This window comes from Protopterus annectens, chromosome 3.part1, assembly GCF_019279795.1.
Source record: "Protopterus annectens isolate FY-2018-M chromosome 3.part1, PAN1.0, whole genome shotgun sequence".
Classification (NCBI taxonomy): Eukaryota; Metazoa; Chordata; order Ceratodontiformes; family Protopteridae; genus Protopterus; species Protopterus annectens.
In genome coordinates this window covers 1,850,067,444-1,850,091,143 of record NC_056732.1, presented here as the reverse complement: position 1 = coordinate 1,850,091,143, position 23,700 = coordinate 1,850,067,444, and the positions used below count along the sequence as shown (strand labels likewise).

The window sequence follows — 23,700 nt, the reverse complement described above, 5'->3', positions numbered from 1 at the left end:
TATTTAATGTTTGAGAGTACTTATATTTTATTTGGTGTCACTGTGTGGGCTGTCTCTGAAGGCCTAGCTTTCTTGGGCAAATGCCATAATTTGTATTAATATTAATATTACACAGTAGAAATTTGATAGCATTTTTAAGAGCCTTAGAGTACCTGGCTTTAAGGTGTCTGGTGGCAGTGAACTACCATATAGTCTGGGCATAAATGGGCACAGCAGGTAAATCTGTGCTAGTCTTCCCCAGGTGTATATGTGTGTGTGTGTGTGTGTGTGTGTGTGTGTGTGTGTGTGTGTGTGTGTGGGCGAAAATCAAATCTCAGAGTGTGTATGTCAGATACTGGGAGCAGGGACACGAAGCACTAGTTTCACAGAGAGGGTGCATGGAGGACTTGGCCTGGACACTCAGCTGAGGACTTAACCCTATAGCTATAGTAGCATGGAGCCTTTAGGCGGCCTTGGAGGGAGACAGTTATAAAGAAATCCAGACTTTGGGCTGACTGTGTTCCCTGTGTGCTCTTAAGGGACATTATACTTGGTGCAGAGAGCTGCATCTGGGAATATTGTGTATATCTATTTCTTTCAAAGTGAATGGTCCCCCACAGGTGTCCATGGTGAGGATTAGGGCTCCTTGTTCACTGGCCCAAGAAGGAGTCATCACATATACATTTAATCAGTCAAATCAATACAGTCTGACATACGTTTATTTCTTTTCTGATTGACAGGACCCACTGTTGATACATTTTTAACACAAGCAGCTTTACAAATGCATTTTTTTTATCTGGAGTGCCTATCTGTCTTGCTTCTGCCTGACTATTGCTGATCTCTGTATGAAATTGATTTTTGAAGTGAAGTTTTTCACTTAAGGTTTGGATACTTCTAATTTCTTATATTTCATTTGTTTTATTTTAAGTATTTCTGTTCTGTTGGACTTTGAAGAGGCCTTGGGTAGGGCCAGTTAGAAAATAATTCCTTTATAGACAGTTTATGACATCCAGTTAATTAATGGAAGGAGCTGAGAAACAGCAGTCCACTTTAACTAGAAATTGTTGGAGGTATCTTTATTTAGCTGGAGTACCTATTTGACTTGCATCTGCCTGACTATTGCTGATCTCTGTCTGCATCTGATTTCCACCCCCACCTTCCCAGCTGTTGTTGTACTCAAAGTTGGTGGCGTTTGAATTTGCCTACCCCTACTATCAATCTGATTTTGGGCAGTTCTCCCAATCCCTTCTTATAGGCTCATTCTACTGAGTACAGAGAGATCAGTTGGGAAGGTCCAATCCTTTACTCTCTTAAACTTGAATTATCTTCTGTTTCCTCCCTTACCATTTACTAAACACATTGCATTTTATTCAGCTGCTTTTAGTGTATCTGTGCTTATTCCTACTTTATTACTTTAGTTTGCTTTTTCCTACTTATTTTTAAAAGTGTTCAGCTGCATTTAATACTGTATGTTAGTAGCCTTATTCAATTGTAACTGTTGTTCTAAGCCTCTTAGTTTTGATTTAAGTGCTTGGGCTTCAAACTGGTTATCTTGCCTAAGGAAGATTTGCAGTCTACACTCTTGTGGCAGGAGAGATGGCTGGGAATTGCTGGTTAAATGCTTATTGTGTTGGTTATTCTAAACGTGTCTTAGTTCTGGTTTAAGCACTTGGCCTTCAAGCCAATTATTTTACATTAAGAAGATTTACTGGTCTACACTCTTGTGGAAGGAGAGGGTAGTCTCCACCCTTCTGAGCTGGGAATTGTTGGTTGAAGACTTACTGTGCCTGTTATTCTAAGTGTCTTTGTTCTGGTTTAAGATCAATGCTAAGTGTCTTATTTAAACTGTTTTCTGCACTTGTACTGTGTTTTAATTGTATTTGCTACATTTAAACCATATCTGCAGCAAGTTCTATTTTTTTACTGTTTTTAATGTGTATTTAATGTGTTCCAATTCTTAGTTGCACTTCTAGTTGCTGTAGCATAGGCTAGATTCAGACCTGCTGAATTTAGTTATGGTTGTACAGATTTAATACTAAATCAGGAAATCTTTTGTTGGAGAAGCCCACCTGTGCCCTCATGGGAGGAAGGTACAGCTTGGACTGATCTAATTGAAGGTTACTGTAACAGGGCTCAGTGTGAGCTTTAGGACTGGTTAATTTGTTTCCAACTGTTTCCTCTTGTTTGTTACAAAATCCCACATCTGCACAGGTTTGCACTTGTTTTAACACACCTCCAGTATGTATGATGACCTGCCTCTGCTCCACTGATCTTCCAAAGCTACTGTGTGATCAATGAAAGCTAAGTGCCTTATATAAACTGTTTTCTGCACTTGTACTGTTTTAAGTCTATTTGCTGCATTTAAACTGTATCTGCTTCAATTTCAACTTTTTGTTTTACTGTTTTACTGTGCATTTACTGTGTTCTGATTCTTGGTTGCACTTCTAATTACTGTAGCATAGGCTAGAATCAGACCTGCTGAATCTAGTTCTGGTTGCACAGATTGAGCACTAAATCAGGAAATCTTTTGTTGGGAGAGCCCTCTCTGTGCCCTTGTGGGAGAAAGGTACAGTTTGGACTGATCTAATTGAAGGTTACTGTAACAGGGTTCAGTTTTGAGCTTTAGGATTGGTTAATTTGTTTCCAACCATTTCCTCTTGTTTGCGTGCAGTGCACCATCGCTCAGTACCATACAAAGGGGGTAACTTTTGCTGGTTATAGATGCAAAAGTTAGTAGCGAAAAAGTTTATCTTAGAAGCAACACTCAGTAGGACCACCCCTTTTCCTCCTCTACTCAGTAACAGGTCTAAACCTAGCATTATGGATAGTCAGGCTACCCTTCTTTCTCCTTCCAACCTGGTTATATGGGTCTCTCCTGAGGCAGTGTACGCAGACAACCCTCTATTACTAAATCATTCTAGTACAGAGTGCAAGAGATGTATCTACACCAAGAATCTGGAAGTCCTGCTTTCTTGCTCACCAAACAGTAACACTGAAGAGATTGTCAGCTCACACACCAAAACTCATACACAAAGCACGCACACCACAACTCATACACAAAGCTTGAACTCAACACATAGCTCATCATATGCAGAGGTACTCTCCAAAAATTTACCTAAACACCAGAGACCTACTATGCACAAGGTTGCTATACCTGATACAGCACCCACACCACTCAAGACACATACAGCAGCAGTGTCTCACCAACTATGCCAATATGTCACAACACACCCAAACCTAATTTTCTTGTTATTGGAGATTCTGTTAGTGAGACACCCTGACATCCTGCTCACTAGGTTGGATAAGGAGAAAGTCACGGTCAGTTGTTTGTCCAATGCCAGGATTCATCAGATCACACATGCACTCAAGTCACTCAGTGACAGGTACTGTTATGACTTGGTCATAAGTTCATGTTGGTGTGAATGACTTGAGATGTGAAAGACATGATTGAGCTCTCTGAATATGTGTCCCAGGCAGGTACATCCCCAACCTTGATCAGAATTTTGCCCTCACCTAGAATGATGCCACAATATAAACCAAAAATGATTGACTTTAATAACAGACTTAGTTTTTGGTGTCATTCAAGGAGGAGCCAGTTTCTGTCAGCCTGGGATGACACTGTTGATAGACCTCACTGCTTTGCCAGAGATGGTCTGCACCTGGCTCCTCTGGCTTTCTGCTGCTGGCTAAGGCTCTTTCTCCCCCATAGTGCCTTTTTAGGCAATGTCTTAAAAACAAAACTTCTGATGTGAAAATATCCAGCACAAATGAAATAAGGGTTATGCTGCTGAATGCTAGGAGTTTAAAACCAAAAGCTGCACTCTCTGGAAGCACTCCTTTCCTTGGATTATGTAGACATCTGTGCATCACAGAAACCTGGTTCAAGGCCACAGACAGTACCCCGGCCTTGCAAGGCTACAATGCCTTCCACGCCTTCAGACTGCAAAATGAAAGTGTGAGAACCAAAAGTGGAGGAGTATCTATCTACATCAAAGATAAACATGCCTCCACACTGGTTGGAAAGATAACTCTATGAAGCTACTCCAAGTTCAGATTACCATGGGTAGGACCCCCCTTCAAGTCATCACTAGTTACAGCCCGCCCCTCCATGAACCAAGATGTGGCTTATTTGGCTTTACTTGAGTCAATCAAAATACATCCTAACATCTTGTCATAGGGGATTTTAAGTATCCTACCATCAACTGGGAAATCTATACGAGCCCCAACTTACTTGGACAAAAGTTTCTTGACTTTGTTAACTCAAATTCTCTGGAATAAATTGTAGAAAATCCTATAAGGGGCTCAAATATACTTGACCTGGTTCTCACCAACATGCAAAACCATTGCCTTACCATAAGTGTAGGACCCTGATTTGTAGAATCTGATCATAAGTCAGTCACTTTTGAAGTATGAATAACTCCAGAACTCATAAGAGGTGAAGTCAGATTAAACAACTTCAGCAAAGCTGACTATACCCTCCTAGGAGTGGCCATAAAAGATTTCAAAGCCCCAGTCCCCACAGATGGTCTTGACAACTATACTAAAGTATACTTTGATGCCCCTGTGCCAACACTTCAAATGTATAGACTTGACTGTGCCAGATAGGACCAAACTAAGACTGTCAAGAAAAAGCCAGACACCATGGTGGACATCTTGCATAAATAAACTATACAAGAAGCATAAGAAACTATTGTGTAAGAACACCAAAGGGGAGGTTCCAGCACTGGAAAAACACCCTCCCAAGCCTAAATAAACAAATAAGACAACTTATAAAATCCTCTAAGGGCAACTTCAAAAAAAATTTAGCAAACACAGTTAAGGATAACCATAAGGCTTTCTTCAGCTATATCCATTGCCTAAAAGGTAGGACCTAGACATGGGCCGAACTAGTGACAAATGATATCACACACACTGATACTAGTGACAAATGATATCACACACACACTGATCCTGCAGAAATTCCTAACCTACTAGTGGACAGGTTTGGTGAAAATTTCCCCCCTTTATCCTTCCAAACATATCACAAACTCCCCTATATAGGGCTCCCCTGCCCTATGTATCTAAACAACATGTCATCAAAGCTTTGCTAAGGCAAAAAAAACACAGCCTTTATGGGTCCTGATGGCATCCCAGGCTGCATTCTAAACAAACTAAAACAAAAATTAGCAACCTCCTTAGGCACCCTATTTAACCACAGCCTGAATACACAATTTTTCTCAGCTGAATGGAAAACCATGACCATTATGCCCCTTCACAAGGGTGTCTTAGCAACAGATCCAGGAAATTATAGATCCATAAGCCTAACGTTCCTTATCTGCAAGGCCATGGAACATATCATCATGGACCTCATAAATAAGGATATAGGTGACCTCCAAACACTTGATCTAACCCAGTTCGGCTTTGTAAAGGATGGATCATGCCAGTTAAACCTAACAGACTTCTTCGAGAATGTGACCAGGCCCAGAGATGAAGGAAAATCTATGCACACAGTATAGCTGGACTTGGCGAAGGCCTTTGACACAATCCACCATTCAGGCATTATTGACAAACTCACCCACCTAAATGTCAATCCCTTTGTTGTTAGGTCAGTCACAAATTGGCTCACTAACCATACACATGTTATCAAAGTGGGTGACTCCACCTCAGCCAGTAGACCTGTCATTAGTGGGGTTTCACAAGAGTCAGTACTGAGCCCCCTTTTGTTTGGTATTTATTTATCTGAAGTTCAGATCAAAAGAAAGGGGCTGTGGCTGGCTTAGTTTGCTGATGACTGCAAATTTTGCCCAAACAGTGGTCTCCCCAAATGATGTCAGTGTACTCCAAAAGGGGCATACAAAGACCAGTGATTGTGTCCATAAAGCTATGGACACAAAGTAAATGCAAAAAATGCATCATCATTCCTGTCGGGTAAAAGCAATGTCCCTACTAACTATCAAGTGAACAATACCTGAAGTGCGAACACTGTAGTGAGGGATTTGGGCACACAAGTAGACCTTGAACTAAACTTTGACCACCATGTGTACACTGTAATAAGAAAGGAATTGTACATTGCACATTTGATTAACAAAGGTATAGCCTCAAGAGCAAAAGAGGTTATAATCCCTCTGTACTCATCCCTTCTCAGGCCCATAATTGAGCAAAACGCCCCCTTTGGTATGTACCGTACCAGGCACCTGCAGAAACTGGAGAGACCCCATAGATTTTTAACTAGGAAGATTCAGGGTCTTCAGCACATGCCTTAGACGGACAGACTGAAGTCTTTGTCACTGTACTTAGTAGCCTACAGCTTGCTTAGGGGCGGCTTGTGCCTGGCTTACAGAGCAATCTCCAAGCCCAACCTGATGAAGTTGCTGCACATCCATAGGTGAAATGGGAGTAGAATTACCCACCCCAATGACCTAAATCTGGCCTGCAATTTAAATAGGACATGCTGGACAGACAAATTCATCTCAGAGAGTTTGCCACTTCTCTGGAATAGGCTACCAATTAATGCTAAGCAGAGCACCTCTATGGCTGTTCAAAGGGAACCTGGATGAATGGATAGGAAACCACAAATTCCTGCTGGGAATATCTTCTACATCCCTCTTGGACATGGACAGTCATAACTAATAATAATAATCTTAGGCACTGACTTGACTTTTTGTCTTGAAATATAATGAGTGTAATAGGCTAAGCTTGGAATGACCCTTGGGGTCAATAACTTAGTAACCTCCTATGAAACTGTGAACCTATGAACATTTTTAACACACACACATCTGTACAAATCAGTTTGATATTGAAAGAACATATTCTTTACAACACTCCAGCTAGCTATGCTTGTATACATTACACATGCAGTGCCCTACACCCCCTGGCACTACCACACACCATCACAATTCATATGAGACTTCACGGTATCTGGTTTATGGAGTATAAATGCAGTCATTGTGGACACTAATGAGGCAGTCTTGTGCCTAACAGGCACAAAATAAACAGTCACAAAGCAGTTGCCAGTTTGCTCACCACAGCTAAAGACAATATCACAGATTATGTGGTACAATGTAAATCTATACCTAGGACATACTGTCTCATGGGGAAAATGTAAATGTGTATATATGTTTTACTGTAGCCGGACCCAAGGCTGCAATTTGCTGGATGCATACACATCATCTTAAATTAAAACTATTACCTGATGGTGACATGAAAACCAGTGATGAGATGGAGACATGGTATAAAGAAGACATTTATTACCAGCAAAATACAATTAACTGCAAAATAAACATAATTGAAAAAAGATTTTATATCACATCAGACGCAGGTCTTATCTTATGTCCTCCAGTTTTCTAGCAAAAGTTTGTATAATGTAAATGGCATTCAGCAACAACTGTAGGTTTATGGCAAAATCATACCTAAGAAAGTATCTCTGTGTAACACATGCAAAGGCAGGATGGCTTCCTATATTCCACAGCAGGACTTTATTGACATATACGCTATAAGGTGTCATATCTGTCTGATTGTACTCGAACAAGAGTATTACACCAACCTTCACAAGATACCTTCACTCATCATCTATTACCATTTCATCTCTGCTGGTGACAAATTACTCCTGGAAACCTCCTGTACAGCATCAAATCATTTGTTTTTTCACTAACAGGCTTAAAGCATTTTGTTCAGTGAAGGGAAATATGTTTGTCAGTCTGGAAAAGTGAAAGTCAGCCATCAGCTATGTTCTGCTGTTGCTCACCCAGGCATTGCAACAGCAAAACATTGTCCATGTGGTAAATTATAAATCTATAGAGAGATGACATCATTCAGCTTTCCTTCACTGACTATTCATTGTTATTGTTTAGCATTCTGTATTTTGTTCATTGTTTGTTTCACATGGATCACTGTAACCTGATCAAGGCTGAATCCCAATGCGGTGAAAACCTTTGAACTTAAATAAGCATATTATACAATATAAGATTGCATAGCTTTACATATTTAAAAAGATTTGTTTGTGGGAGTACTAAAGTTAAAAAATTCCACTGCAGTAAAGGAAGACTGCTTATAATCTAACTCACCTGAAACATGCTGACTGCTTCCTTTGGGCATAGGAATGTATGACCTTCGTGTTCAGACAATACTCTGCAGATGTGACATATGAATTTTCTGTCTTCCAGACAGAACAACTTCACTGCCTCTTCATGTTCCATGCACTGTCGTGTTTCAAGAAGATTCTGCCTTTTCTGCTCATGGTGTGATACTCCTGCATTCTCACCGGGCTGAAGTCTTAGCACTTTCTGTTTCATGTCATCTGATGCCTTGATGATTATGTATTTCCTTTCTGTGAATTCCTTTCTACAGTCTTGAGATGGAAAGAAGGGAGGTTTCTGACTGGTCCAGACTTTATCTATACATGATTTACATACGAGGTGCCTACAATCCAACATTACAGGGTCTTTGAACAAGCCCAGACAAACAGGACATAATAAATCCTCAGTAAAAGCTGCAGACAGTTTCTTGGTCACCATCCTTTAAGATATCAGGTTTCCCTTTCATTTAACTGAAAATGGAGAGTAATACTTAATACTTCCTATTAGTGTATCATGTGATATGCAGATACATGAGTTATAAAGTCCCCTTAAAGTGGCAGTCTCCATTAATGAAAAATAATAACTTCTTCATTTTGCTTGGGGAGGTTTGGAGGTGAAATTGTTAATACGGAGGTAGACAAATATAAGTATATTTGCATCTCTTTTATCAGCAGTTCACAATTACAGTAAACTGTGTTTTTTAGAAAAGAGTGTCAGTGCTGCTGTTTACATCTGTGTTTACTTTGACAAATGCAACTTTTTTCAGCTTTTCCCTGTTAGGGGTCACCACAGCAGATCACCTGTCTGCTCATGATTGGCAGCAGAGTTTTACAGTGTCGAGTTGCCAGCCCGTCACCCAACCTTCCACTCATGCCTAGGGCCAATTTAGAGTGTCCAATCCACCTACAACATGTCTTTGGGATGTGGGAGGAAACCAGAGCACCTGGAGGAAACTCACATGACCACAGGGAGGACATGCAGACTCCACAGAGAAGGCACCTCAGCCAAGAATCGAACCGGAGAGCCTCTTGCTGTTTGGCAGCAACACTAACCACTGCACCACCAATTACTCTTATTAATTTTTCCAACGTGTGTGGCAGTCAGTTGGTGGATACATCTGTCACCGTTAGTTCTGCTAGCCAGTAGCATTCTCTTTCTTGCTCTTCTTTTTTTATCAATTTGAAAAAAGCTGTTTTGTGCATATTCACCTATGACTGTTGTTATACTCTTACATTCTGAGTCAGTTTTGTCAGCTATGTCCATGGATATTTTGCTTTACTATTAATGTATCAGGAGTCAGTCTGTGTAAGGATGTAGTGAATAGAAAAAAAGTGGAACTGCAACAAAAACACTTGTAAATCCAACAAAAGTGCAATACACGGAGCGGAGACAAGCCAAGTTGTATTTGAATATTTTAATAAATCCACACAAACGAACTCAACCACATTAACTACAAGAACACATTAACACCGCTAACATGCGTTTTCGTTTTATTGCCATAGACTTCATCAGATAACCAGTGAATACATCTGTTACCAATATTTATACTGAATTTCATTAGAAGAAAACAATGAGATTGAATAATCCGAATTTGAAACCAACCAATAAGTTTGCATTTAAACCAGATGCAGGATTCAGTGTCATTATACCATTTAAAACTTTCATCCTAAAATCCTCATCTACTATTAATGTATCAGGACTCAGTCTGTGTAAGTATGTAGTGACCACTGAACTTACTGCTGGTTACAAATGGCTGGTTGGCAACAGGGGTGGAATTGTTTTTTTTTTCTTTCTTGAACAATATAGTGTGACTGAGATGCTTAACCAGCATCAGTCTCAAATGTAATAAACTACCTACACTGTACCCTTAACCATGCATGGCACATGCTGGATGTAGTGATGGAGATGCAGTTAACTTCTGTCTGGAAGACAATCCATATTAATTACCGTGAGCAAACACAGTGTGGCCTTCGTCCTAGTTATGGACAAGTGTCATGACTTATGGTCATGATAATGGTGGACAATCATGCAGCAGAGGACAAGCACAGCATTCATCTTTTTAGAGGAGTGCATCTCCCACTACAAAATGATAACTACAAGGCTATGTATATCATATAGATAAAATATATGATGACTTTGCAGTTTCTCTCCTCTTATGGAAAAGCTGATAAAATTGTCTGTGCAGCACAGATGCATATATTTAAACACCAGGACACATTTCCTTGTTAACAACAACTTATTCAGTAAAAAATGACTAAGCGCTTTCGTCTCCTACATAATCTGTGACTTCTCCATAGTAGTGAAATAACGTTTAGTAGCAACTTAAAAAGCTACAAGCCCCCAAACATTACAATGTGATCCTTGGGTTGTAACTGAAATAAAGACACAGCACACTTATTTTAGCAATCATGCTACAAAACGTATTTAATGTTAAAATGCCAACACACAAATGAAGATCAACTATGAACTTCATAAATGACCAAAATATATCCACTACATAGTCCTTAGATCAATTCGCAATGGGTTTAGCATTAAAAATTATTTTAATAGGCATTACATAAAGGATGAAGCTGTACTTATATTGGTTGTGATTTTCTATTAGTATTTAGGAAAAACAAATCCAAGCGTACACCAAAGGCTGGAATAACACGAATCCTTTATTAAGACAAGGTACCTAGGACAGTTAGTGCTTTCACGTTGTAATAACGCTTCTTCAGACTTCAATGCCATGGTACAACATAATTCACTTTAAATAGTATACAGACACACCTGTAGCTCATTAACATTCCAATTAACAATTTAAGTAAATAGCTAGCTTCTAATAACACTTTAAAAATGTTGCTATGATGTGTTAAAAAATTAAAAACAGTTTAAAACATATTAGTACAACCATAAAAGAGTATGGGAGAAGTTGTTATATCATTTGCATCTAATGTTTTAAGGATTTAGCTGCCAAAAATGGTTTTAAGTTGATCCTCTCATTTAACCCATACTGATGTGCCTGTAGCCTAAGTATCCATTTGCTCTCAACTTCTTCAGTATAGTTCCTTAAATTACCTAATCTATTGGTCTTCCTTATTAGTTCTAATACCCTAAACTTGAAACAATGCTGAGATCCATTATCTATAATATGTCGGGCTAGCGCATTAGTATTGTTCTCTTTGTTGATTGCGTAAATGTGCTCCCTTATACGCTCACGAAGAGTTCTATTTGTTTTTCCTACATAGTATTTCTGACATGTTTGGCACTGTGCTAGATATACAAGGTCTCTAGTTTTGCAGTCCGCATAACAAGTGAATGTATATATGCGTCCAGTGTGTAGGTGTATAAATATATTGTCTTTAGCTATGTAGGAACATTGATTACATGCCCGACATGGGAACGTTCCTTTTCTTTGTGATCTAATAAAATTATCATCCTTCTTTTCATAGCATAACAGTCTCTTAAGAGACTTCATGTTCCTGTACGCTATCCTTGGTTTATCATCTATTAGAGGGCTGATCCTGTCATTCATGGTTAAAAACTTCCAATTCTTGGTGATAATCTTATTGATTTGACTATTCCTGTTTGTGTAGGGAATAACAAGTCTGTTTACCTGGGTCCGGGACTTATTCATTACTTTGGACTCTGTAACAGCTTTCCCATAAAAGTATGGTCTCCCTTTGCCAGTCCTTGTTTTTTCACGTGTCTATATTGACCTGTATCAAATGACTATTATAACCTCTGGTGGCGAAATCATTTAATAATCTTTCCTTCTGTTTCACAAAGGTGGCCTCATTGGTGGTCAATTTTGATACTCTATTTAACTGGTTTGTGATGATATTGGAATGAATGTGTTTAGGGTGCATGCTGGTACGGTGAAGAAAGCTATTCCGCCAGCATGATTTTCTATACATTTCAGTATGGATCTCATTTAATTCTTTTGTTATCCTGACATCTAAAAATTCTATCTTGGTGCGTGAATGTGCACTTTCGAATTCCAAAAAATCCGTAGTCCCATTTAAGTATTTGACAAAATCTATGAGTTCTGACTCATTTCCTCGCCACACAACAAAAACATCATCAACAAAACGATTATAACATTGTATATTCTCATGAAACAATGTGTTATTGAGGACATATGTGTCCTCCCAATATGCCAATACAAGATTGGAATAGGAGTTCGCGCATGGGGTGCCCATCGCTACCCCTTTTGTTTGTAAAAAATACGCATCCTCATAGCATAAAACATTGTTTTCTAAAACTATTTCAAGCAGTAACATCCATTTTATGATGTTATTGTTGCTGACCCCATTCTTTAGCAAGAACAGCCTTACAAACTCCACACCAATATTGTTAGGTATGGATGTAAGTAATGCTTTTACATCTAATGTCACAAAGAAATCATTTTTATCTATGTGTCTTTGAGTGTTACTTAAGGCAAGGTTCTCAAGAAATTGTTGGGTATCACGTAGTATATATTTGGTTTTATTAATGATTGGTTTAAATTGTTTATCCAAGTATATGGATATTGATTCTGTCAGCCACCCTTTGCTAAAGACGATGGGTCTCAGAGGTGGGTCTACCATTGTTTTATGTATTTTTGGTAGACCTCTAAAGGTGGGTATCAAAGGGTTCTCTATAACAAAATATCTATACAGATCCATATCTATAACATTACTTAAAAGCATATCGTACAAATGACCATGTACACTAATAATCAAAGTATTCAAAGAACTCATAGTCAAAGGACAATAGGTATCAACATCAGCCAACATAACCTCAATCTTGCCCATATATTCCTTCCTGTCCATCACCACTATGGCGCCTCCTTTGTCCGCTTGTCTAATTATAATTTTATCATTATTCTGTAAACTAGAAATAGCCATCCTTTCCTCTCTAGTGACATTGACAAATTCTGATTTAAAACTATCGCTGTTGTATAATTCCAATAAATCTTGCTCACATGCACGTTCAAATATATCCAATGAAGGATGTAATGGTGACATGAAAGTAGATATTTTTTTAAAAATATTATATACATTTGTATTCATAGCCATATCTTCATTGGCATAGAACATCTTTAATGCTATGTTCCTGGTGAACATTTTAATGTCCACAATCAAGTCAGTCACATCAGAATACCCAGAAGGTATGAAATTCAGTCCTTTGTTAAGGACAGACAGCTCATATGCATTAAGTTCGTACCTGGATATATTGACTATTAAATCTTGACAATGGACTTCAGAGCCTTTCTCTGTTGTTCGTAAATCTCCTCCGTTCCTTTTCTTTTCCTCGACGTGTTCTGTTGTTGCCATGTCTTCTTTTCTATCTGCTTGAAGGGGAGGGGAAAAGATGGAAAACCCTCTATCTGTGTTAATGTGTCATCCTCTATTTCACCTGCTGTCGAACATACAGCTGGCGGCTTCCTTCGTACTCCATTGGTAGCGTTGTTTTCCGTTTGCCTAACATCCCTCTTAGGTGGATTGTTGCTGCCGCCATTGGAGTGAATTAACGCTTCTATGGTAACTTGTCTTTTAGGTCTCACTATGTTGTTGGCGCCTGTGTTGGGTTCGTCGAACACAGATGAGTCAGCATCAGTGGCTGACATCACTATAGGGGCGTTGCTCTGATTGTCAATCATGTTTGCTCTATCTGTGGAATTCAACTCCGGGCTAGATGTAAAAAGATTATTCCTGGAACGTGTATGTGTTCTATCTCTCGGCCAAGAAAACACTTGGCCTTTTTGGAAGTCGAGATAGTCCCGCTCCAACTTCCTTTTCTTGTCTTGAACAGACTTGGTGTCGATGATAGATAGCGTAGATCTGAGATCTGCACAAAGTGTATTGAATTCATCTTCACTTAACATTTTTGATATATCAGTCTCTAAATCACTTATTTCCATTGTTAAAGTCTCTGATATTGCATCATATTGCTCGATTAATAGCTTCATGTAACCGAAGCTAGTCTCGAGATTGAGTTTCTGCCATCTGGTAAGCAAGTCCGGGTGGGATGAACCAAACGTGGGCATCTTTAGAACTCTGAGTCCCCTTGGTACAAGTCAGAAGCTTAAGCACGCTTCCATATGCGATTTCTGCCACTGGATGTTCCTCAGCTTATGTATTTTGGTCTCTAGACACCTGGTAATTAAAATGACAACCATATTGTGTTTGTAGTTGTTATTTGTTGTAGCATTGGCAAGTAAGTCTTTCTTGGTTAATTTTAATAATGGATTGACTGCCATAGTCATAAGATCATTTAAAAAAAGCGATTGTTTTCGTGGTAAATCAATAGCATCTCTCACCATTTGTGGTTCATCAGCCATGGCTCAGTGGGAGGTAAGAGCACAATCAAATGAAAGAACAAGTAACAAAACCTCCTTACTGAGTGAAGTACCCTCGTAGCGATAAAGTCACAATCAGGAAAAACAAATCCAAGGGTACACCAAAGGCTGGAATAACACAAATCCTTTATTAAGACAAGGTACCTAGGACAGTTAGTGCTTTCACGTTGTAATAACGCTTCTTCAGACTTCAATGCCATGGTACAACATAATTCACTTTAAATAGTATACAGACACACCTGTAGCTCATTAACATTCCAGTTAACAATTTAAGTAAATAGCTAGCTTCTAATAACACTTTAAAAATGTTGCTATGATGTGTTAAAAAATTAAAAGCAGTTTAAAACATATTAGTACAACCATAAAAGAGTATGGGAGAAGTTGTTATATCATTTGCATCTAATGTTTTAAGGATTTAGCTGCCAAAAATGGTTTTAAGTTGATCCTCTCATTTAACCCATACTGATGTGCCTGTAGCCTAAGTATCCATTTGCTCTCAACTTCTTTCAACCATCTACTTTCATGCCACCATTACATCCTTCATTGGATATATTTGAACGTGCATGTGAGCAAGATTTATTGGAATTATACAACAGTGATAGTTTTAAATCAGAATTTGTCAATGTCACTAGAGAGGAAAGGATGGCTATTTCTAGTTTACAGAATAATGATAAAATTATAATTAGACAAGCGGACAAAGGAGGCGCCATAGTGGTGATGGACAGGAAGGAATATATGGGCAAGATTGAGGTTATGTTGGCTGATGTTGATACCTATTGTCCTTTGACTATGAGTTCTTTGAATACTTTGATTATTAGTGTACATGGTCATTTGTACGATATGCTTTTAAGTAATGTTATAGATATGGATCTGTATAGATATTTTATTATAGAGAACCCTTTGATACCCACCTTTAGAGGTCTACCGAAAATACATAAAACAATGGTAGACCCACCTCTGAGACCCATCGTCTCTAGCAAAGGGTGGCTGACAGAATCAATGTCCATATACTTGGATAAACAATTTAAACCAATCATTAATAAAACCAAATATATACTACGTGATACCCAACAATTTCTTGAGAACCTTGCCTTAAGTAACACTCAAAGACACATAGATAAAAACGATTTCTTTGTGACATTAGATGTAAAAGCATTATTTATATCCATACCTAACAATATTGGTGTGGAGTTTGTAAGGCTGTTCTTGCTAAAGAATGGGGTCAGCAACAATAACATCATAAAATGGATGTTACTGCTTGAAATAGTCTTAGAAAACAATGTTTTATGCTATGAGGATGCGTATTTTTTACAAACAAAAGGGGTAGCGATGGGCACCCCATGCGCGAACTCCTGTGCCAATCTTGTATTGGCATATTGGGAGGACACATATGTCCTCAATAACACATTGTTTCATGAGAATATACAATGTTATAATCGTTTTGTTGATGATGTTTTTGTTGTGTGGCGAGGAAATGAGTCAGAACTCACAGATTTTGTCAAATACTTAAATGGGACTACGGATTTTTTGGAATTCGAAAGTGCACATTCACGCACCAAGATAGAATTTTTAGATGTCAGGATAACAAAAGAATTAAATGAGATCCATACTGAAATGTATAGAAAATCATGCTGGCGGAATAGCTTTCTTCACCGTACCAGCATGCACCCTAAACACATTCATTCCAATATCATCACAAACCAGTTAAATAGAGTATCAAAATTGACCACCAATGAGGCCACCTTTGTGAAACAGAAGGAAAGATTATTAAATGATTTCGCCACCAGAGGTTATAATAGTGATTTGATACAGGTCAATATAGACACATGTGAAAAAACAAGGACTGGCAAAGGGAGACCATACTTTTATGGGAAAGCTGTTACAGAGTCCAAAGTAATGAATAAGTCCCGGACCCAGGTAAACAGACTTGTTATTCCCTACACAAACAGGAATAGTCAAATCAATAAGATTATCACCAAGAATTGGAAGTTTTTAACCATGAATGACAGGATCAGCCCTCTAATAGATGATAAACCAAGGATAGCGTACAGGAACATGAAGTCTCTTAAGAGACTGTTATGCCATGAAAAGAAGGATGATAATTTTATTAGATCACAAAGAAAAAGAACGTTCCCATGTCGGGCATGTAATCAATGTTCCTACATAGCTAAAGACAATATATTTATACACCTACGCACTGGACGCATATATACATTCACTTGTTATGCGGACTGTAAAACTATTTATTTATTTATTTTATTTTACATTTGTTGACCGGGCTAGTCTAGCTGGATACATTTCCATTTTCAGTAGAGGCCCGGGGAGAAAAACTCCACACAAATTTTAACAAAAAAAGTCAGAAGTAAACAAGCAAATGGACAAATCATCATAGATGAAAAGACAAATAAAAAATATATAGTACCCAATAACAGGTATACACATGAAGAGAATCACATTTCTAAGCATAACATTATTAGCTGTACTAACATCAAGAACAAGGCACAAAACAGAGAGCAAAATTGACTTATAATATTATATAGAACTAATCTTAGTAACAAAAGGAGAAAGAGAAACACTATAGTAGGAGAGGAGGAGGGAAACAGTTTAAAAAAAAAGAGAAGGAAAATGTTAAAAAAAAATGGATGAGAGAGATTAACATAGGGGAAAGAAGAAACAAAAAAAAAGTCTCAAGGAGATAGACTGAAGCAGACTCAGATAAGAGAGAGAGAAAGTATAGTTGTAGGAAAGCGCAGAGTAGTAGGAAAGCGCAGAAGAGGTAAAAGATTAGTCAGGTTTCGTACAGGAACAGAGCCAGTGGCTTTGGAAGTAATCTTTGATTTTATGTTTAAAGAGAGGCAGAGATGTGGTAAGTGTTATATCGCTAGGAAGCAGCGATTTTAACCATGAACGACAGGAACTAGAGACCTTGTATATCTAGCACAGTGCCAAACATGTCAGAAATACTATGTAGGAAAAACAAATAGAACTCTTCGTGAGCGTATAAGGGAGCACATTTACGCAATCAACAAAGAGAACAATACTAATGCGCTAGCCCGACATATTATAGATAATGGATCTCAGCATTGTTTCAAGTTTAGGGTATTAGAACTAATAAGGAAGACCAATAGATTAGGTAATTTAAGGAACTATACTGAAGAAGTTGAGAGCAAATGGATACTTAGGCTACAGGCACATCAGTATGGGTTAAATGAGAGGATCAACTTAAAACCATTTTTGGCAGCTAAATCCTTAAAACATTAGATGCAAATGATATAACAACTTCTCCCATACTCTTTTATGGTTGTACTAATATGTTTTAAACTGTTTTTAATTTTTTAACACATCATAGCAACATTTTTAAAGTGTTATTAGAAGCTAGCTATTTACTTAAATTGTTAATTGGAATGTTAATGAGCTACAGGTGTGTCTGTATACTATTTAAAGTGAATTATGTTGTACCATGGCATTGAAGTCTGAAGAAGCGTTATTACAACGTGAAAGCGCTAACTGTCCTAGGTACTTTGTCTTAATAAAGGATTCGTGTTATTCCAGCCTTTGGTGTACCCTTGGATTTGTTTTTCCTGATTGTGACTTTATCGCTACGAGGGTACTTTACTCAGTAAGGAGGTTTTGTTACTCGTTCTATTAGTTTTTACTTTTCAAAAAAGTTTATATATTATACTTGTGTTGATTTTAATGATTTTGGTCTGAAGAAGTGGGAATGTAAAACCAGTGAAAGCACTCACCAGTCTATTAAAGTTTCCAGTTAATAGCCTGGTTGTGCTTCAGCTCGTTTGGATTTTATTTTAAAAAAATTGTTGTAAAAACTTTTAAGTTTTAATAGGGAGAAAAGTGACTGGTGGTTCAACTTGGTGATTTTTAAGACTCCTCCAGCTACATTACCAGCCCGAGAATCTCATTTTGTACCATGATTTGTTAAAATAAGTGTGCTGTGCCTTTAATTCAGTTACAACCTGAGAATCACATTGTAATGTTTGGGGGCTTTTAGCTTTTTAGGTTGCTACTAAACATTAGAGAATGGGCTTACTGTACATCGGTACCCTGGTTGGAGAACGAGCGTTCCCCAGCAGGGTAGTAATGTACAAGTAATGGGCTTACTGTACATCAGTACCCTGGTTGGAGAACGAGTGTTCCCCAGCAGGGTAGTAATGTACAAGTAATGGCCACTGAAAAACATGTCCACTGCTTCACGGCAGCATATCAAGCTACCATGGCGCTCAGACTGAGAAAATGGAACAGCCGCCGTTATTTTATGCTCACTATGCAGTGTTTTTGCTCTTTAGCAAGTGTAAAATAAAATAAATGTAAAAAAAAAATTGTGTGTATATGTTTGTCTGTGAAAGTGTATGCATGTATGAGTGTCAGAGAGAGAGAGAGATCAGTCAAACTACTATTTTACTGTCGCTAAGCAGCGCCTTTGGCTGTTTAGCAAGTGTAAAATAAAATGTGTGTGTGTGTGTGTGTGTGTGTGTGTGTGTGTGTGTGTGTGTGTGTGTGTGTGTGTGTGTGAGAGAGAGAGAGAGAAAGTGAAGAGTGAGAGCGATCGGGCGATCCCTGGCAGCATCACATAACATCTTTGTGTACCTCTCAACGTTATCGCTCAGCACAACAAGTGTGAACAGAGCTACAAATAAATGGGGAAACAAAGGGCTGACAAGAGGGACGGATTTTAAATACTGCTCTTATAAACTTAGAAAGTTGCTAGAATAACAGGGTTTTCATTAGCATGCATTTTTTCTGAAGCAGAGATGTATGTATTCATACCTCTCAACCTCTCAGACCTAGAAATCTGGACAAAGCCTGTCATAATTGGGGGACAAAAGCCCAAAGATAGGGACAGATTTTAAATATTGCTTTTATAAACTTAGAAAGCTTCTAAAAAAACATGGTTTATGTTAACATGCATTTTATGAAAAATTTGAAGCCTGAAACTCAAATGTAAGTCATTATTTAGTGACATCAGTGCTCAGATCATCCCACTGATTTGTAGAAAACCGCAAATTTTATGAGGAACAGACTAAAAATATGAGGTAGAAATCTGGACATTCTGCAAAAATCTGGACTGTTGAGAGTATGGTGCATGTGTGTGTGTGTGTGTGTGTGTGTGTGTGTGTGTGTGTGTGTGTGTGTGTGTGTGTGTGTGTGTGTGTGTGTGTGTGTGTGTGTGTGTGTGTGTGTGTGTGTGTGTGTGTGTGTGTGTATGTGTGTGTGTGTGTGTGTGTGTGTGTGTGTGTGTGTGTGTGTGTGTGTGTGTGTGTGTGTGTGTGTGTGTGTGTCTGTGTGTGAGAGTGTGTGTGTGTGTGTGTGTGTGTGTGTGTGTGTGTGTGTGTGTGTGTGTGTGTGTGTGTCTGTGTGTGAGAGTGTGTGTGTGTGTGTGTGTGTGTGTGTGTGTGTGTGTGTGTGTGTGTGTGTGTAAGTGCGTGAGATGATTACTGGCAGCAGCAGCAAAAAAGTTTACAAAGCTCTGCATCTTTCAACTGAAAAAATCTGGATAAAGCCTAATATAAAATGAGAACAAAGGCTGTAAATTAAAAACTTAATTACTGCTCTTATAAAATTACAAAGCTGCTAAAGTAAAGGATTTAAGTTAGCATGAATTTTCTTAAGGAAAAAAGTCTGAACCTCAAATTTATGTCATTATTTAGTATAATTTGTATGTACATTCCCCCAGGTAATAATATAGCTACACTTGAAGACACCCTACACTGGATATCTAGCCACTACCCTCAAGAAACCTTACTTCTCGGAGACTTTAATATAGATTGGACCACCTGTTCTTTAGAATCCCCTACCACCCATATTAACCTGCACTCATTCACGCAAGTTATTAACACCCCAACTAGGACAGGCAAACCCAACCAGAAAGAAAGTATACTTGATTGGGTACTTATTAATAATCACCCTAACCTGTATACATTTGGAACCCTCCCTGATAGTCTAAGTGATCACCATCTCACATATATAATTAAGCACAAAGTAACCAATCCCAAACAACCCTTACTAAGAACTGTCAGAAATAAAAGAAATTTTGACTCAACCAAATTCCAACTAGAAATAAATTCTTGCAATTGGTCTATACTAAAACATCTTCCCCTAGAAGAAGCAGTATTGTATTTTAACAAAAAATTCCTTGAGATTCTTAACTTTCATGCCCCTACGCGCTCAAAGAAAACTAAGGCAATAGCTGCACCTTGGCTTTCAAAAGAGACCAGGCTCAAAATTAATCTCAGAAATAAAGCTTGGGCTTTATGGCGAACTACTAAACTTACACATGATCAAATTAAATACAGGCAACTTAGGAATGAAACTAAAAAACACATACTACTTGACAAAAAACAATACTACCGCAAACTACAAACAGAAAATCAAAATCACCCTCAGAAGTTCTGGGCTGGGTTAAATAATCTTCTACACCCTGGTCATTCTTCTACCCCTGTCCCAGATGCCTTTACCGATAAACCATCAGAAGCAGTCTCTGACAGTTTTAACCAATTCTTTACTGAGACAATCCAAGCCCTAGCCAACCAACTGCCTCTTAGTTCCCATAGCCTAGATAGCTCCACCCTTATAAATCAACCCTCATTTAGCTTTCAACCTGTTGCTACATCACTTATCCGCACCTTAATCAGAAAACTAAAACCCACCACACTCTCAGCTGACCAACTTCCAGCTGAATACCTGCAAATATCAGCTGACGCCATTGCCTACCCAGTGTCATTTCTTATCAATCGCACTTTAACAGAAGCAAAAAATCATGATATCTGGAAGATATCCTATGTAATCCCTCTTCATAAAGGAGGTAGTTCTACTGAGCTCCCCAATTACAGGCCTATAGCTATACTCTCGCCTCTAGCAAAGATAATGGAAAAATGTATTCAAAAACAGTTCGTGCAACACCTAATTAACAACCACCTAATGGCAGATACCCAGCATGGCTTCAGACCTCACCATAGCACTACCTCAGCCCTACTAGTCTTTTCCAATACCATAAATTTCCATCGTAACAATAACCATATTTCCTCAGCTCTATTTTTGGATCTGTCCAAAGCTTTCGATATGGTGGATCACCAACTATTAAACAACACCCTGCAATCACTTTGTCTAGATCCCAAAGCCCTTCAATGGTTTAATTCCTACCTAAGTGGTAGAAAAAAGGGTGTACTATGGCAGACCAAACTCTCTACCCTGTTACCTAACACCCTGGGAGTACCACAAGGATCTATATTAGGCCCACTGTTATTCTCCATCTTCATCAATGATTTGAACACTGTCATGCCTAATGTCAGCTGTATCCAATATGCAGATGACTCTACACTGATTTGCTCAGGAACATTCCCTACAGAGTTACAGTTAACTACCCAGACTACCTTTAACACAATAGAAAACTGGCTTTCCAATCGTCGCCTGATACTGAATCCCAAAAAGACTAAAATGCTGCTATTCCTACCAACAAAAAGGTCTAGCGCCATTAACTTTACAATCAAAGCAAAGGATGGCACAATAATCTCACCAGACCATTCTACAAAACTACTAGGTGTCACTATTGACAATAACTTAAAATTTGACCTACATGTCAACCAATTGATCAAAACCATCAATAAAAAACTAGGCTCATTGTATAGAATAAAAACATTTCTGACTCCCCCAGCCAAAGTTGCCATTGCTCGATCTTATCTTCTCTCTACTCTCCTGTACACATCCCTTCTTCTCCATAATACTAGTAAGACTGTCCTGAACAAAATCACTATCTGTTATAATCACATCGCCAGGTTTGCTACTGGGTTGCCTTTCAGGACACATCATTGCATCAATCTAATTCAGCTTCGATGGCTCCAACTACCTAGTCTAATACTATATAACCAACTAGTTATGACCCACAAAATTTTATACAACCCTGAAAACACCCCTGCACTCAAAAATCTGGTCACCCTGTATAACAACACTAGACCATTGCGTTCTTCCAGCAGACTCCTTATCCAGACATGTAAAACTAATAACTTAGCCGGCGACTCTCTCTTTACTAACTCTGTAGGCAGAAAATGGAGCCTACTACCTCCTGAGATTACCTCACTCTCTTCTCTAGGTCAGTTCAAAGCTAAACTCAAACTACACCTGGGGTCAAAATGGACTTGCTACTGTATCAAGCCTGGCTAATCCTTTCTCTAGATTATGTACAGATGCTATGTGTATAGATTGTGTTGATGTTCTTCTGTAAATATTCTATCAATGTCTAAATATTCTTCTCCAAATATTCTATCATGCTGTTTGAGATATGTGATATGTAATGATGTTTTTGTGATATGTAATTATGTTATTTTACTGTTGGGAGCTTTTCTCCCCGGGCCTCCGCTGAAAATGGACATATATCCAGTCGGACTATCCCAGTTAACAAATGTAAAATAAATAAAATAAATAAATAATTTCAATCTGTAGTGACAGCCAACTAAACAATTTAGGAGAAAGGGACCAAAAAATAAATTAAATAACGTGGTTATTTTTTAAATGTTATATTTTGGATGTAAACTGTTTCCTCTAACACCATTAACATATAGTACAGCACATTTGAAACATTAGGTAGAGAAACTATTTTACATCCAAAATATGCTAAAAACATATAGTAATGGAACCCTATCATATGACAGAAACCTCATTTGACTGAAACTCATTTGACTTGAGACCATACGACTGAAATTTCAAAAGACTGAAAAGTCACTTGACAAAAACCCATAAGACTGAAACCCATAATACTTAATTTCAACATACTAAATTTTAAACTGGACCATATAAAACCAGACTGTGCCCCCCCTACACCCCCTAACTATATATACTAACTCCAGGATTGCACTACAGTGGGGAAAAAGGCATTGTAGTGGCAGCATGTAGACTACTGTAAGGTAAGTGAAAGGTATATGCCCTTTTCCCCACTGTAGTGCAATCCTGGAATTAGTGTATATATAGTTAGGGAGGTGTGGGGGCGTATCCCCCCACCTAGTCTGGTTTTATATGGTCAAGTTTACAATTAAGTATGTTGAAATTCAGTATTATGGGTTTCAGTCTTATGGGTTTCAGTCAAGTGACTTTTCAGTCTTTTGAAATTTCAGTCTTATGGTATCAGTCCAATGTGTGTGTGTGTAAATATATATATATATATATATATATATATATATATATATATATATATATATATATATATATATGGTTTCACTTCATAATCTCAAAATGCTGAAATACCGAATTTCAGCATTCTGAGACCATGAAGCTGAAAATTCAGAATGCCAAAAGTGCATAATAGCGAATTTGAATATCTCAAATTCATGCTTATGC

The 23,700-nt window shown here is 38.2% G+C and overlaps 1 protein-coding gene across 3 annotated transcripts in view; it reads right to left on the bottom strand.

Annotated features, from left to right (window-relative positions):
* LOC122798759 (zinc-binding protein A33-like) overlaps positions 1-23,700 on the bottom strand; it is a 576,341-nt gene that overhangs the window by 417,051 nt on the left and 135,590 nt on the right. For 2 of the 3 annotated variants that reach the window (XM_044067862.1, XM_044067863.1), the window contains exon 1: positions 8,022-8,478. The exons of the other annotated variant lie outside the window; for it this stretch is intronic. In XM_044067862.1, the coding sequence (XP_043923797.1) occupies positions 8,022-8,471 (450 nt within the window). In that variant the 5' untranslated portion in view covers positions 8,472-8,478. Of the gene's footprint in view, positions 1-8,021; positions 8,479-23,700 lie in introns of those variants that run through there. 3 annotated transcript variants of the gene reach the window in all.